The 17670-nt window shown below is 43.0% G+C and overlaps 1 protein-coding gene across 1 annotated transcript in view; it reads right to left on the bottom strand.

Annotated features, from left to right (window-relative positions):
* The window catches only part of slc7a5 (solute carrier family 7 member 5), a 70731-nt gene extending 60263 nt beyond the window's left edge, over window positions 1–10468 (bottom strand). The window contains exon 1 of the mRNA XM_078210747.1: window positions 9687–10468. Coding sequence (XP_078066873.1) covers window positions 9687–10239 — 553 coding nt within the window. The 5' untranslated portion in view covers window positions 10240–10468. The remainder of the gene's footprint in view (window positions 1–9686) is intronic.
* Window positions 10469–17670: the final 7202 nt, after the last annotated feature.

Genomic DNA, 17670 nt, shown 5'->3' with positions numbered 1-17670 from the left:
TGCACATTTATCTGTTTCTGGAATATGGGCATCAGTGGCAAGGCCAGCATTTTTAAAAATAATTATTTTTCAAATAAATTGGCCATCTTGATCGGTTAATTGCATCACATATTTTAATAAAATGAAGTGAATCTTTGTTTCTACTCTTGATTTCACAGCTACACATTCAACAGTATACACAATACTTTTCACTGTATACCAATATATGTGACAATAATAAATCAAATCAAACACATTTCACATTTAGAATCCAATATTTTAAGCATTTTGCCATAATTTCAAATGGAAATATCCATTATCATTCAACTTTGCTTCACCTAAGGATTGCAACTGGTCTCGACTCCTGGGTGCAATGCCATTGCTTTGTTTTGAAGTCATAGAATCCTACAGCGCAGAAAGAGGCCAATCGGCCCATTGAGTCTGCACCGACCACAATCCCACCCAGGCCCTATCCCCATAACCCCATGCATTTACCCTAGCTAGTCCCCCTGACACTAAGGGGCAATTTAGCACGGCCAATCAACCTAACCCGCACATCTTTGGACTGTGGGAGGAAACCGAAGCACCCGGAGGAAACACACACAGATACGGTGAGAATGTGCAAACTCCACACAGACAGTGACCCAAGCGGGAATCGAACCTGGGTTCCTGGCCCTGTGAGGCAGCAGTGTTAACCATTGTGCCACTGCGCTGCCCAACCAAAGTTCAGTTAAAAAATTCTAAATTCCTGCATCTTTGTAAGATTACACTTCTTTAATTGTTGAAAATTTGGCTCAACAGCAGCATTCTTGCCTGTGAATCAAGATTGCTGTAAGGTGAGATTTAATACCTTTTAAGTAGGCCATCAGTTGAAGTGTTGCAGAGGTAAGTAGTTAAGAAGCTCATAACCAGGAGTAAAAACAATGGGTAAGAATGAGGCCACACCATACACAATTTTAAAGTAGCACTGTTAATGCACTGTCACCAACATTTCAGACTTAATGTCAGATTCTCTGTATTCTGAATACAAAAAAAAATCTTCATTAGACAATTACCCAGAAAACAATGTAAATCTTCAAAGCTCTTCCAAATTATTGCACTCCAATTTTACTTACTGTCTGGTATTATGGCAACATGTTTAACATATTGGATTCTATATGTATAGCTATGAAATAAAGAGTAGAAATAAAGGTACAGTTCATTTCATCGAAAGGTTTGATGCAATTAACTGAGCAAAAGGACTTGGGAGTCCTGGTTCAGGACTCTCTTAAGGTTAACATGCAGGTTCAGTTGGCAGTTAGGAAGGCAAATTCAATGTTAGCATTGATTTCTAGAGGGCTTGAATACAAGAGCAGCAGCTATGTTCTGCTGAGGCCGTATAAGGCTCTGGTCAGATCCCATTTGGAATATTGTCAGCAGTTCTGGGCCCCATACCTAAGGAAGGACGTGCTGGCCTTGGAGGGAGTGATAGAGTCATAGAGATTTACAGCATGGAAACTGGCCTTTCAGCCCAATTTGTCAACGCTGCCTTTTTTAATCACTAAGCTCGTCCCAATTGCCCGCGTTTGGCCCATATCCCTCCATACCCATCTTACCCATGTAACTGTCTAAATGCATTTTAAAAAACAAAATTGTTTCTACTACTACCTCTGGCAGCTTGTTCCAGACACTCGCCATCCTGTGTGTGAAAGAATTGCCCCTCTGGACCCGATTGTATCTCTCCCCTCTCATCTTAAACCTATGCCCTCGAGTTTTAGACCCCCCTACCTTTGGGAAAAGATGTTGACTATCTAGCTGATCTGTGCCCCTCATTATTTTATAGACCTCTATAAGATCACCCCTAAGTCTCCTACGCTCCAGGGAAAAAGGTCGCAATCTATCCAGCTTCTCCTTATAACTCAAACCATCAAGTCCTGGTAGCATCCTAGTGAATCTTTTCTGCACTCTTTCTAGTTTAATAATATCCTTTCTATAATAGGGTGACCAGAATTGTACAAGGTATTCCAAGTATGGCCTTACCAATGTCCTGTATAACTCCAAGAAGTCATCCCAACTTCTGTATTCAATGTTCTGACCAATGAAACCACGCATGCCAAATAGCTTCTTCACCACTCTATCCATCTGTGACTCCACTTTCAAAGAGCTATGTACCTGTACCCTTAGATCTCTTTGTTCTATAACTCTCTCTAACACCTACCATTAACTGAGTAAGTCCTGCCCTGGTTCGATCTACCAAAATGCATCACTCCGCATTTATCTAAATAAAACTCCATCTGCCATTCATCAGCCCACTGGCCCAATTGATCAAGATCCTGTTGCAATCTGAGATAATCTTCTAGGGTCCAGAGGAGGTTCACAAGAATGATCCCAGGAATGTAGGGTTTGTCATATGAGTATCAGTTGAGAAATCTGGGTCTATACTCGATGGAGTTGAGAAGAATGAGGGGGGATCTGATTGAAACTTACAGAATACTGAGAGGCCTAGATAGAGTGGACGTGGAGAGGATGTTTCCACTACTGGGAGAGTGTAGAACTCGAGGGCACAACCTCAGAGCGAAGGAACGCTCCTTTAAAACTGAGATGAGGAGGGATTTCTTCCGCCTCACTGAATCTGTGGAACTCATTGCCACAGAGGGCTGTGGAGGCCAGGTCATGAGTGTCTTTAAGACAGAGATAGATAGGTTCTTGATCAATAAGGGGATCAAGGGTTACAGGGAGAAGGCAGGAGAATGGAGATGAGTATCATATCAGCCATGATTGAATGGCGGACCTGACTTAATGGGCCAAATGGCCTAATTCTGCTCCTGTATCTTATGGTCTTAGGTGACCAATTTATATGAAAAATAATTATATTTTTAAAAAGTGCTGGTCTTGCCACTGATGCCCACATTTCAAAAACAAATAAGTTTTAAAACATATAATTCTGAATTCATACTTAGATTTATAGTAACATCATGGTAAAATACATGGTGTTACACCCTATTTATTTAGAAATATATATCTGTTTAGTGGATAGAGAACCAAAGTACAGGCCTTCTAATGAATAAAAAATGAAGAGAAGGAACATGTGACCTTTTCTACTAAAATTCAAATTCCAAAGAAATAGAAGAAAATGCAGTCTTGTGAAAAAGTTTACTGATGCATATAGTTGCAGTAGACTTAAAGCTCATACCAACTACTCATTGTATATGTTGATTGTGTTAACTACAACTGCAACGTACTATTTTACTTTGATCTACATGAGTAATTCTATGCTGTTGTGCAAGACAGGGTCACGCTTGCATCAGACTCAGAGAGCTCCGCCTTACACACACCCAATGAATTGAATGAAGGTTGAATTTTCAACCTATTGACAAGTCTGCATCATTAATAACAAACTAAGAAAAATATTGAACAAGGTTGTGATATCCACTAAAATGGAAACAAATGTGTTCTTGCTAAAACAAAGTTTTTTTTTATGTTAGTGTGGTAAACCACTGTTAGCTTATTACCTGTATATGTGACATGCCTGGACACAGCCCTGCCGGCCCTACCCAAGACTCCTCCCCCCCTGGTCCAGGTATAAAGGCGACTGCTCCCCACCCCCCTGCCTCAGTCTGGACCAGTTCATTGGCATGGGTGTGCTCCAAGTCTTTTGCTAATAAAAGCCTATTTGTTCTTGCATACGAACTAGTCTTTGCTCGATTGATGGTGCATCAGTTAGTATTATTAATCACCTATGCATTCTGCTGTCCCATAAACAGCTTAGAAGGCTGCAGATAAAAAAGGTTTCATAAAAGACTGAGAATACTGACTAAACTTGCACTAACTAGGGTACTTTTATCCTCAAATTTTAATGTCTACAATGGCAATGCAAATTCACCTCAAGCTGATTTGTTACAAGTGAAAGCAATCTTGGCCACTTGTAGAAACATCTGAATTCACTGAATTTCAAATATATTAATCCTTGTGTCTGTTAAAGCTACTCTCCTTCAAACTTTAAATACTTAAAATGGCTATTTTAAAGTAGTGCTGTGCCTTTGAACTGTAGAATCCCCACAGTGCAGAAAGAGGCCATTCAGCCCACTGAGTCTGCACTGACTCTCCGAAACAGCATCCACCCAGTGGGATAACCACTGTGCCACTCCTATTTAAAATTGGTCCATTTCTAAAGATGTCAATCAAAATTGAAATGTTATACATTTAATCTTTGTTCCATGTTATCAATGTGGTTGCTTAATATCTTGTAAACTGAGTTCTTATGACTCTAACCCAAAGTGTACAGCTTCAAAATAAATATTCAACGGTATTTCATCTTTGCACATTTTGGTTCCTTGACCTTTATAATGCATCTACTATAACCAGAAATAGCTGTGATTGTGTACGGCATTGAGAGTGTCTCCTGCTGTCTTGTTTTATGCAGCAAGGGAAATTAAGAAAATTACATGGGAAAATGTGAATTAAAATTGTGGGCCCAATTTGAACCATTGTGCAATTTGGTAGAATGGGTTAAAATCTGGCTCATGTGTTTCTCCAAATTAATCAGCACAGCAATCCTGTATTTTTGCTATTTGAAGGGGTTAATCATATAGAACTAGTGAAACTTCCTGCTTAATTTGTTTTGCAAAAAATATACTTGTACTGCAACTCATGGTTTTATGAGAAGTTATTCATCGAATTGTATAATCTATATATATTTGCCTTAATTTTTGTGGACTCAACTTAATGAAGATACGTGAAGGAGTATAGTCATTTTTGGCCTCTGCAGTTCATCTATAATAACATAATTTACAATTCCAATCTGAACTTCCAGCTCAAGCATATTATGCAGCAATATGGAAAACATAAAGATACATGCTTTAAGTTTCACTTATAGATGGTCTTGTTATTTTACTAATTTATCTACACAGTCCCAGTCCACTTAAGGTCGACAGTAGAAATGTGGTGAACCATTGTTGCCTCTGTGCAAGGCTTTAAGAAAGGACATCGTTCAGTTATCAGGAACACTAACACAATCCTTGTAAAGTCCTCAAAAATTATGCAGTAATCCACAATGCTGACCAGGTTCAAATCATTGCACACCAGCATCCATAAATAGTGATTTGTTAGTTTCACTTAACTGAATGTACATGATTGCAACCTATTTGTCTCACATATGTATGCTATTCCACTACTTAGAAATGATAATTTTAAAGATCATATGTAGTACTTTGCCTCAAAGTCCTGCATTAATATTTGTATTCAACATTGTTGCCAGACTGCATTCTCAGTTGAGTATCAGTCACATGTGAAAGAATCATAATAAACACTTCATAGAAACATAGTAGATAGGAACAGGAGGAGGCCATTTGGCCCTTCGAGCCTGCTCCGCCATTCATCATGATCATGGCTGATCGTCCAACTCAATAGCCTAATCCTGCTTTTTCCCCATAACTTTTGAACCCATTCGCCCCAAGTGCTGTATCCAGCCGCCTCTTGAATACATTCAATGTTTTGGCATCAACTACTTCCTGTGGTACTGAATTCCACAGGCTCACCACTCTTTAGGTGAAGCAATTTCTCCTCATCTCCGTCCTAAATGGTGAACCCCGGATCCTCAGACTGTGACACCTGGTTCTGGACACTCCCAGTATCGGGAATAACCTCCCTGCATCTACCTTTCCTGTCTAGTCCTGTTAGAATTTTATAAGTCTCTATGAGATCCCCTCTCATTCGTTTGAAATCTAGTGTAAACATTCCTAATCTAGTTAATCTCTCCTCATACATCAGTCCCCGGAATCAGCCTGGTAAACCTTCGCTGCACTCCCTCGAGAGCAAGAACATCTTTCCTCAGAAAAGGAGACCAAAACTGCACACAATACTCTAGGTGTGGCCTCACCAAGGCCCTGTATAATTGCAACAACATATCCCTGCTCCTGTACTCGAAACCTCTCGCAATAAAGGCCAACATGCCATTTGCCATCTTTACCGCCTGCTGCACCTGCGTGCTTACCTTCAGCGACTGGTGCACAAGGAAACCTAGGTCCCATTGCACACTCCCCTCTCCCAATTTACAGCCATTCAGGTAGTAATCTGCTTTTTTGTTTTTGCTTCCAAAGTGAATAACCTCATATTTATCCAAATTTGTACTGCATCTGCCATTGAATTGCTAAAGGATCTCTGCATCCTCGTCACAGTTCACCCTCCCACCCAACTTGGTATCAACTGCAAACTTTGAGATGTTACATTTTGTTCCCTCATCCAAATCAGTAATATATATTGTGAATAGCTGGGGTCCCAGCACCGATCCCTGTGGCACCCCACTAATTACTGCCTGCCAATTTGAAAAAGACCTATTAATTCCTATTCTTTGTTTCCTCTCCGCCAACCGGTTTTCTATCCATCTCAATACACTTCCCCCAATCCCTTGCACTTTAATCTTGCACGATAATCTTTTATGCGGGACTTTGTCAAATGCTTTCTGAAAGTCCAAATATACCACATCGACTGGCTCCTCCTTGTCAATTCTACTAGTTACATCTTCAAAGAATTCCAACAGATTTGTCAAGCATGATTTCCCCTTCATAAATCCATGCTGACTCTGTCTGATCCTGCCACTGCTTTCTAAATGCTCTGCTATAAAGTCCTGGATAATGGATTCGAGAATTTTCCCCACTACCGATGTTAGGCTTACTGTTCTATAATTCCCTGTTTTCTCTCTACCTCCCTTTTTGAATATTGGACTGACATTAGCTACCCTCCAATCTGTAGGGACTGTTCCAGAATCTATAGATCCTGGAAGATGCATCCCCTATTTCTAGAACCACTTCCTTAAGTACTCTGGGATGTAGATTATCAGACCCTGGGGATTCATCATTGATAACCTGGGATTAAGAACAGATCTGTTGGTATCCATATACTGGTCTTTCCTTCAATTGAGAAGAGAAAATTGGTTTAAAAAAAAAAGAAACATGATGTCCTTGACATTTTGCCTTTATTTCCGGGCAACTATACATTTAAAAACACAGGTTTTTATTTGTCATCCTTGGTATTGATATTGAATTGAAACTTTGCAGTCCAAAAGGTTCACTCTGATTTGGAAGTGATATATATCACTGACCGCTACAATTTAGAATTAAACTGACATGCAAGGATAGAGTTATGGTTAAAGAGCTGGTGGTTTGGGGTCGAAGTCCATATATGGCTGACTTTACACAGAAAGCTAGTGCCGTTTGCTACCAAATAAACCTGTTGGACTTTAACCTGGTGTTGTTAGACTTCTTACTGACTTAACACAGCACAGCCATGACAAGGTTCTCCAAGCTGCAAATCCAGATTCTGCCTTTTGCCAAATATTGGAGCATACTGATGATTTTATTTTTTCCTATTACTTTCAAACATGCAAGAAACAATAAAATTATCTTGCTTCCTTTCCTTCCAATGAGAAGTAGTTATCTGATACTCTAAACTGAGACAATGCACCATGTGGGATACTGGACAACTCACCAGTTCAAAGACTCCACCAAACTAAGGTATGTAATCTAGATGAGGCATTAGTAAGTAATGTAAAAGAGAAGCTAGCTATACTATAAATAAAATGAAAACTATGTTAAAGTACCAAAGAACTTGATAAATTTAGAGAAGTTGTCAGAATTTAATGAACAGAAAAAAGTGAAGTAGGCTACAGCAAAAGTTCAACTACTAAATGGATATCAGGTCCCACCATATTAAACCAAGGATGTAAAGCACTCTAGTGTGGAGCTGCATTGATATAGAATTGAAGCATTGTAACAGTTGCTGCATAACCAAGTTCAAGGCCAGGGCTTGAAATACAGAAAAATCCCTGATGGTTTCCTGTCCTGGGAGTTACTTGCACGGCAACTTCAAAGCAGGATTAAGATGGCTTCACATCAAATAACATATTAGTTTACTTATTTTGCTATGTACTACTTGACAATAAAAAAGTCTTTGCTGGTGTAACTAGAATGTACATCTTCCACTAAAAAATATCTGTGATTCCTCCCTCTAGTCCCCAACCCAATAACCTACCAATTTTAATTGCTTAAACTCACAATGACACTTGGCAAAGATTCTGGAGATTCCTAGTGGTCAAGGGATTTTTGGCCCACAAAGCTTAAGGGCACAATTTACATAAATGACTTTAACTGTCCTTATTTCCATCCTATTTGCTGCTCCAGCAGCTTAATAATTTGCTGAGATTGAGACCACATTTTTCAAAACTGATTTTAAATTATCTTAATCAGAGCATAATTTGTACCTGTTCTGAATCCATATGTGACTGACTATTAATGTGACTATAATCTAACAATGTTCTTGGATACTTTCTCTCTCTTCAGGTACCACGCTCTTAGAGGCCATTGGCAACCATGGGCTTCCATGTATTGGTCCATGGTTGTGCTTGGCAACGTAAAGCAGTGCTTGCTGTTGTCCTCTGCAGATTCTGGTAATCTGGACGGATTTAGAACTTGATACTTAACTTGTTCATCCACATTATGAATGCACCTTTCCTTCTGTGAATCCACAGCTTCTGGCTCAGAGACACTACCCACTGTGCCACAAGCTCTCCCTCTCCTGGATAGTATCAAAATCAATCCCTCTGTATAGATCATGCAGTACCCCCTGGTCAGTGAAGGCCTCAAGTGTAGCTGGCAAACCAAAGCATGTGTTTTTTTTATTCATTTGTGGGACATGGGTGTCGTTGCCAGCCAGAATTTATTGTCCATCCCTAGTTGCCCTTGGCTAGACCATTTCAGAGGGCAGTTGAGAGTCAATCGCATTGCTGTCGGTCTGGAGTCACATGTAGACCAGAACAGGCAAGGACTGCAGATTTCCTTCCCTAAAGGACATTAGTGAACCAGATGGGTTTTTCCAACAATCAACAATGGTTTCATGATTGTCAGTATATTCTTAATTCCAGATTTTTTTGGCCGTGGCAGGATTCGAACCAGAGTCCCCAGAACATTGGTGTGGTGAGCTGGGTCAGATGGAAAAACAATAGAAGGGCGAGTGTAACCTGGTATGTGTTGTCACAGCGCACACTGGCAAAGAGCAACAGATCACATCAGAAAATCAAACACTGGCCCGGTGGGATTCATTTGATGTTTGTAGTTTTAAATAAGGAGACTGAACAAATGTGGAAACATATGTTTGAATGGCGGAAATGAAGCAGAAAGCGGGCAGTCAGCACGTGGTCCAGTGTAGCAATATGAACCAATAAAGGAAAGACCAGAATAAAATCAGCTTAAAATTCAAACATGCCTACACTTCAGAAAGGAAACGTTTTGTACAGAAAATCCACACAACAACGCGCAGTAAACATAATGGGGTTTTAGTAACTTGTAATTGTGCAACTTAGCAACGTGTGTGCTATTTTAGGTACGTCAATCAAAATTACAAGTCAGTGAAAATGTTCAATGCTGATTTTTGACAAAGTCAAATTAAATTTGCAAGCTCTTAGGAATAGTTAAGAAGGCATTGAGTATAGAGTTAAGAAAACATTGTGTAAAGAGTTAAGAAAACATGTGTAAAGAGTTAAGAAAACGTGTAAAGAATTAAGAAAATATTTTGTAAAGAGTTAAAACATTGTGTAACGAGTTCAGAAAGCATTGAGTAACGAGTTTAAAAAAGCATTGTGAAGAGTTTAGAAAGCATGCCCAGCCGGGTGGCAGGGTTTAGTGTGTGTGTTAAATGTGTATGAATGAAGTGTGTGCTGCTGTTGCTGTACTCACGAATGCACAGACAAGCCACCAGCTTGGCTCCGTCCTCGGGCACACTGCAGTCGGGGAAGGCGGGTTTGATGATATAAGTGGCGAAGACCAGCGCCACGATGTACTGCGAGCTGGGTCGGATGATGAGCAGCTCAATCCAGAGTTTGAGGAAAGCCACGACCGAGCCGTACACCTCCAGGATGTAGGCATAGTCGCCGCCCGACTTGATAATGGTGGTGCCCAGCTCGGCGTAGCAGAGCGCCCCGATGGTGGAGAAGACGCCGCACATGGACCAGATGATGAGGGAGAAGCCCACCGAGCCCGCCTGCCGCACCACCCCGGTGGGGGTGATGAAGATGCCCGAGCCGATGATGGTGCCCACGATGATGGCCACGCCGCTCCGCAGGGTGATGGTCCGCTTCAGGGCCACGTCCCCGGGCTCTGCGGGTTCGCTGTCCCCGTTCCCCGGCTGGCCCGGCTCCCCGTTCACACTCTCCCCTAATATGCTCTCCTTCACCTGGCCATCCTCTTCCCCCGCCTCCCGCGCCGAGCCCCTCTTCTTGAGGTTAGACATGTGTGGAGCTGAGCTCAGTGCCGGCAGCCTCTGGAGAAATGCTATCACTGGAGCTGCGTTCACTCCCTCTTCATTTGCTGCTCTTTCTGTCCACAGCTGCCGCCTCTATTCGCATAACAACCGCGATCTCCTTCGCTGCTCGCTTTTAACAGCCCAATTCGGGGGAAAAATTCAGTGTTCCCCCTCCTCCTCAAAGCGTCATACTCCATTCACCTCAGCACCAGGTCCTGAATGATGCAACATTTAATCATCATCCTGCGCTTCGCTAGGAGTCGCTCTATAGGAAATCCAAGTACTTTCTCTCAGCCTATGCTTGTGGCAAGAGAAAACAGAACAAACAACATTTCCACTGTCAGTTACTTCAGTTCTTTTCAAAGTTGGCTAGCTCTGAAGAAAATGCACAAAGATGTGCGGGTTAGGTGGGTTGTCATGCTAAATTGACCCTGATGTCAGGGGGATGATGTGGAGATGCCGGCGTTGGACTGGGGTAAACACAGTAAGAAGTCTCACAACACCATGTTAAAGTCCAACGGGTTTATTTGGTAGCAAAAGCCACTGGCTTTCAGAGCGCTGCCCCTTCGTCAGGTGAGGTCCAAATAAACCTGTTGGACTTTAACCTGGTGTTGTGAGACTTCTTACTGTGTCGGGGGATTGGCAGGGTAAATGTGTGGGGTCACTGGGATAGGTTCTGGGTGGAACTGTGGTCGGTATGGACTTGATGGGCCAAAGGGATTCTATGATTCTATGAAAATGCAAAAGGAAAGTACAATTATGTGCATAAAAATGAAAATAATTGACTTTGAGCCACAAATATACGTATATAGAGGGCCTGAAATCATTGAGATATTGCATCATTCGAATGACACATTACTGGCATTCACCACTATTTGCAAAACAAAACCACACAAATTTCCAGATTAAAATAGCTATTCTGTGATTGTCCAATCTTTGCAAATTAATACTAATTGTGAAACTCCTGGGTTTATGCAGTTATAACAAATGAAATGGTGTCACGATTCTGGTCACCTTATTATAGAAAGGATATTATTAAACTAGAAAGAGTGCAGAAAAGATTTACTAGGATGCTACCAGGACTTCATGGTTGGAGTTATAACGAGAGGCTGGATAGGCTGGGATTTCTCTCCCTGCAGTGTAGGAGGCTTAGGGGTGATTTTATAGAGGTCTATAAAATAATGAGAGGCATAGATAAGGTAGATAGTCAACATCTTTTCCCAAAGATAGGGGAGTCTAAAACTAGAGGGCATAGGTTTAAGGTCAGAGGGGAGAGATACAAAAGGGTCTAGAGGGACAATGTTTTCACACAGAGGGGGTGAGTGTCTGGAATGAGCTGCCAGAGATAGTAGTAGAGGCGGGTACAATTTTGTCTTTTGAAAAGAATTTAGTTACACGGGTAAGATTGGTGGCCAAACATGGGAAATTGGAACTAAAAATGGCTAAAAACTGGGTGGCATGGACAAGTTGGGTCAAAGGGACTGTTTCCTCTATATAAACCGACTCTAACCATTAAGGACCAGTAATTAATGGCCTGAATGTTGCAGTGCTAATCAGAGCAAAACTGTCATTTTATGGGATGTGGGTATCGTTGGCTAGATCAGCATTTGTTGCCCATCCCTAGTTTACCCTTCAGAAGGTGGTGGTGAGCTGCCTTCTTGAACTGCTGCAGTCCCTGAGATGTAGATACTGTAGGTGCTGTTAGGGAGGGAGTCCCATGGTTTTGATCCAGTGACAGTAAAGGAACAGCAAAATATTTCCAAGTCAGGATGGTGAGTGACTTTAGGGGAACCTCCAGGTGACGGTGCACCCAGGTATCTGCTGCTCTTGTCCTTTTAAATGGTAATAGCCATGAGTTTGGAAGGTGCTGCCTAAGAAGCCTTGGTGAGTTCCTGCAGTATATCTTGTAGATCATACACACGGCTGCCACTGTTCATCAGTGATGAAGGGATTGAATGTTTGTGGAAGGGTAGCGGTCAAGTGAGCTGCTTTGTCCTGGATGGTGTCAAGATTCTTGAGTGTTGTTGGAGCTGCATTCATCTGAACAAGTGCAGATTATTCCATTACACTCCTGACTTGTGAATTGTGGACAGTGGATAGCTTTGGGGAGTCAAGAGGAGAGTTACTCGACACAGGATTTTGACCTGCTCTGGTAACCACAATATTTATATGGCTAGTCCAGTTCAGTTTCTGGTCAATGGTAACTCTCAGATGTTGATAGTGGGGGTTTCAGCGATGGTAATGGCATTTAATGTCAAGAGGCGATGGTTAGATCCTCTTGTTGTTGATGGTCATTGCCTAACACTTGTGTGAATGTTACTTTCCATTTGTCAGTTCAAACTTGGATATTGTCCAGATCTTGTAGTCTCACACTTGGTAAAATAAACTTTAGCTTACAATGTCTGTCTAGGGTTCTTCAGGACAATGTTCTGAGCAGACAGGGAGGGGTTGGTAGGTTAAAGGAACCGTGGTGCACGAAAGCTGTGCGGGACCTAGTCGAGAAGAAAAGGAAAGCGTACAAAAGGTTCAGAGAGCTTGGCGAAGATAGGGATCTAGATGAGTATACAGCTTGTAGGAAGGGACTAAAGAAGGAAATTAGGAGAGCCAGAAGGGGTCATGAGAAGGCCTTGGCAAGTAGAATTAAGGAAAACCCGAAGGCGTTCTATAAATATATGAAGAGTAAAAGGATGAGACGGGAAGGAATAGGGCCTATAAAAGGTGAAGGTGGGAAAATCAGTACGGAACCAGTAGAAATGGCAGAGGTGCTTAATGAGTATTTTGCCTCGGTTTTCACAGAGGAGAAGGACATGGGTGGATGTACTGTGGGCTTGCGGTGGACTGAAAAGATTGAGTATGTGGACTTTAACAAAGAGGTTGTGCTGGAATCTTTGAATGGCATCAAGATAGATAAGTCGCCGGGTCTGGATGGGATGTACCCCAGGTTACTGTGGGAGGCGAGGGAAGAGATTGCAGAGCCTCTGGCGATGATCTTTGCGTCGTCGATGGAGACGAGAGAGGTGCCGGAGGATTGGAGGAGTGCGGATGTGGTTCCTATTTTCAAGAAGGGGAATAGGGATAGCCCAGGAAATTACCGACCAGTGAGTCTAACCTCAGTGGTTGGTAAGCTGATGGAGAAGATCCTGAGGGACAAGTTTTATGAGCATTTAGAGAGGTTTAGTATGCTCAAGAACACTCAGCATGGCTTTGTCAAAGGCAGATCGTGCCTTACGAGCCTGGTGGAGTTCTTCGAAAATGTGACTAAACACATTGACGAAGGGAAAGCGGTAGATGTGGTTTATATGGATTTTAGCAAGGCGTTCGATAAGGTCCCCCATGCAAGGCTTCTCGAAAAAGTGAGAGGGCATGGGATCCAAGGGGCTGCTGCCCTGTGGATCCAGAACTGGCTTGCCCAAAGGAGGCAGAGAGTGTGTATAGATGGGTCTTTTTCTATATGGAGGTCGGTCACCAGTGGTGTGCCCCAGAGATCTGTTCTGGGACCCTTGCTGTTTGTCATTTTCATAAATGACCTGGATGAGGAAGTGGAGGGATGGGTTGGTAAGTTTGCTGACGACACGAAGGTTGGTGGAGTTGTGGATAGTCTGGAGGGATGTCAGAAGTTACAGAGGGACATAGATAGGATGCAAGACTGGGCGGAGAAGTGGCAGATGGACTTCAATCCAGATAAATGCGTAGTGGTCCATTTTGGCAGGTCGAATGGGATGAAGGAGTACAATATAAAGGGAAAGACTCTTAGTACGGTAGAGGATCAGAAGGACCTTGGGGTCCGGGTCTATAGGACTCTAAAATCGGCCCCGCAGGTAGAGGAGGTGGTTAAGAAGGCGTATGGTGTGCTGTCCTTTATCAATCGAGGGATTGAGTTTAGGAGTCCGGGGATAATGATGCAGCTATATAAGACCCTCGTCAGACCCCACTTGGAGTACTGTGCTCAGTTCTGGTCGCCTCATTACAGGAAGGATGTGGAAAAGATTGAAAGGGTGCAGAGGAGATTTACAAGGATGTTGCCTGGATTGAGTGGCATGCCTTATGAGGATAGGCTGAGGGAGTTCGGTCTTTTCTTCTTGGAGAGACTTAGGATGAGAGGAGACCTAATAGAGGTATATAAGATGTTGAGAGGCATAGATCGGGTGGACTCGCAGAGGCTTTTTCCCAGGGTGGAAATGGCTGCTACGAGAGGACACAGGTTTAAGGTGCTGGGGGGTAGGTACAGAGGAGATGTTAGGGGGAAGTTTTTCACACAGAGGGTGGTGGGCGAGTGGAATCGGCTGCCATCAGTGGTGGTGGAGGCAAACTCAATAGGGTCTTTTAAGAGACTCCTGGATGAGTACATGGGACTTAATAGAATGAAGGGTTATAGGTCGACCTAAAAGGTAGGGATATGTTCGGCACAACTTGTGGGGCCGAAGGGCCTGTTTTGTGCTGTTTTCTATGTTTTCTATGAATAAAATGTTAAAGAACTTAAGTTTATATAGCAATTACACTATCTAGAGTTTGATGCTGTATGATGAGCTGTTCAACATTCCCAATCATGTCTACTACAGGTCAGAATAGGATTTATTCACATGCTGTTTTAATATAGATTGGAATTTGAGTACCCAATGCTTCACATCAAATAAAAGTTGCCCCTAATAAAGAACTATTAACTTAACAAGTTTACATAGACGCAAATTGGTGAAAGAATTAACAAATGCTTCATTTTTAAAATGGCACCAATCATAAACTAGCAGGCTAATAACATTTAGAATGAGCAGCAGCTGTACAATTGCCGACTGTACCACTGCACTGGAGAAAGTGGAAAGCTGCCATCTAGTGCTCCATACTGGAAAATGCAAGAGTGTGGACACCAGTTGAAACTAGAATTGGGCTCAATTGGGTTTGCAGCAAGATCAAATAGCCCCTCTGACGAAGGCTTGAATAACTTTGACAGAGTACTGAAGGACATCCAACACCCAGTGAACTGTATTATAGTTTGCGTCATTTTGTTCCTTGAATTGGCTGTAAAGCACTCTGGGTTGCCCAGCAGTGCTGAATGGTGCTATATAAATGCAAGTTTTTTTCTTTTCCCGACATCTTCAGAATAAGGTAGGAAAAAGTGGAGAGGTTAAAATAGAAAAAAAGATGTAAAAATTTAATTGCAAAAACAATTCTCTTTAAAGTCCTGGGGTGCCAAGGGCACTTGGTAACCAACTTCTGGAGACCAGGGCTAGGAATCTCCCAAAATAAAACTAAGTGCCCAATGGTGGGGACACAGGAGAGTTTTCCACTCATTTTTTGAGTGTACTTACCTGAAATAATCTCCAACACTGTGCAATGCAGAGTAAGAAGTCTCAGAACACCAGGTTAAAGTCCAACAGGTTTATTTAGTAGCACAAGCCACAAGCTTTCAAAGCGCTGCCCCTTCATCAGATGAGTGGGAGTTCTGTTCTCAAACAGGGCATATGGAGTCAGAGTCATAGAGGTTTATAATATGGAAACAGGCCCTTCGGCCCAACTTGTCCATGCTGCCCTTTTTTTTAAACACTTAAACTGGGCGGCACGGTAGCACAGTGGTTAGCACTGCTGCTTCACAGCTCCAGGGTCCTGGGTTCGATTCCCGGCTCGGGTCACTGTCTGTGTGGAGTTTGCACATTCTCCTCGTGTCTGCGTGGGTTTCCTCCGGGTGCTCCGGTTTCCTCCCACAGTCCAAAGATGTGCGGGTTAGGTTGATTGGCCAGGTTAAAAATTGCCCCTTAGAGTCCTGAGATACGTAGGTTAGTGGGATTAGCGGGTAAATATGTGGGGGTAGGGCCTGGGTGGGATTGTGGTCGGTGCAGACTCGATGGGCCGAATGGCCTCCTTCTGCACTGTAGGGTTTCTATGATTCTATCTATGATAATCCCAATTGCCCGCATTTTGCCCATATCCCTCTATACCCATTGTACCCATGTAACTATCTAAATGCTTTTTAAAAGACAAAATTGTACCCGCCTCTACTACTACCTCTGGCAGCTTGTTCCAGACACTCACCACCCTCCGTGTGAAAAAATTGCCCCTCTGGACACTTTTGTATTTCTCCCCTCTCACCTTAAACCTATGGCCTCTAGTTTTAGACTCCCCTACATGGGACTTAATAGGATGGAGGGTTATAGGTCGGCCTTTGGGAAAAGATATTGACTACCCAGCTGATCTGTGCCCCTCAGTATTTTATAGACCTCTATAAGATCACCCCTCAGCCTCCTAGGCTCCAGAGAAAAAAGTCCCAGTCTATCCAGCCTCTCCTTATAACTCAAACCATCAAGTCCCGGTAGCATCCTAGTAAATCTTTTCTGCACTCTTTCTAGTTCAATAATATAAAGACACAAACTCAATTTACAAAATAATGGTTGGAATGCGAATCTTTACAGGTAATCAAGTCTTAAAGGTACAGACAATGTGAGTGGAGAGAAGGTTAAGCACAGGTTAAAGAGATGTGTATTGTCTCCAGCCAGGACAGTTAATGAGATTTTGCAAGCCCAGGCAAGTCGTGGGTGTTACAGATAGTGTGACATGAACCCAAGATCCCGGTTGAGTCCGTCCTTATGTGTGCGGAACTTGGCTATCAGTCTCTACTCAGCGACTCTGTGTTGTCGTGTGTCGTGAAGGCCGCCTTGGAGAACGCTTACCCGAAGATCAGAGGCCGAATGCCCGTGACCGCTGAAGTGTTCCCCAACAGGAAGAGAACACTCTTGCCTGGTGATTGTCGAGCAGTGTTCATTCATCCGTTGTTGTAGCGTCTGCATGGATTCCCCAATGTACCATGCCTCGGGACATCCTTTCCTGCAGCGTATCAGGTAGGCAACGTTGGCCGGGTTGCAAGTGTATGTAACGTGTACCTGGTGGATGGTGTTCTCACGTGAGATGATGGCATCTGTGTCGATGATCCGGCACGTCTTGCAGAGGTTGATGTGGTAGGGTTGTGAGGTGTTGTGGTCACTGTTCTCCTGAAGGCTGGGTAGTTTGATCTGGACAATGGTCTGTTTGAGGTTGTATGGTTGTTTGAAGGCAAGCAGTGGGGGTGTGGGGATGGCCTTGATGAGATGTTTGTCTTCATCGATGACATGTTGAAGGCTCTGGAGAAGATGTCGTAGCTTCTCCGCTCCGGGGAAGTACTGGACGACGAAGGGAATTCTGTCCACCATGCCCCGTGTTTGTCTTCTGAGTAGGTCGGTGCTCTTTTTCGCTGTGGCGCATTGGAACTGTCGATCGATGAGTTGAGCGCCATATCCTGTTCTTATGAGGGCATCTTTCAGCGTCTGGAGGTGTTTGTTGCGATCCTCCTCATCTGAGCAGATCCTGTGTATATGGAGGGCTTGTCCGTAGGGGATGGCTTCTTTAACGTGTTTAGGGTGAAAGCTGGAGAAGTGGAGCATCGTGACGTTATCC

The sequence above is a fragment of the Mustelus asterias genome, chromosome 4 (genome assembly GCF_964213995.1).
Source record: "Mustelus asterias chromosome 4, sMusAst1.hap1.1, whole genome shotgun sequence".
Taxonomy (NCBI): domain Eukaryota; kingdom Metazoa; phylum Chordata; class Chondrichthyes; order Carcharhiniformes; family Triakidae; genus Mustelus; species Mustelus asterias.
This window is presented reverse-complemented; position numbering and strand designations above follow the sequence as displayed.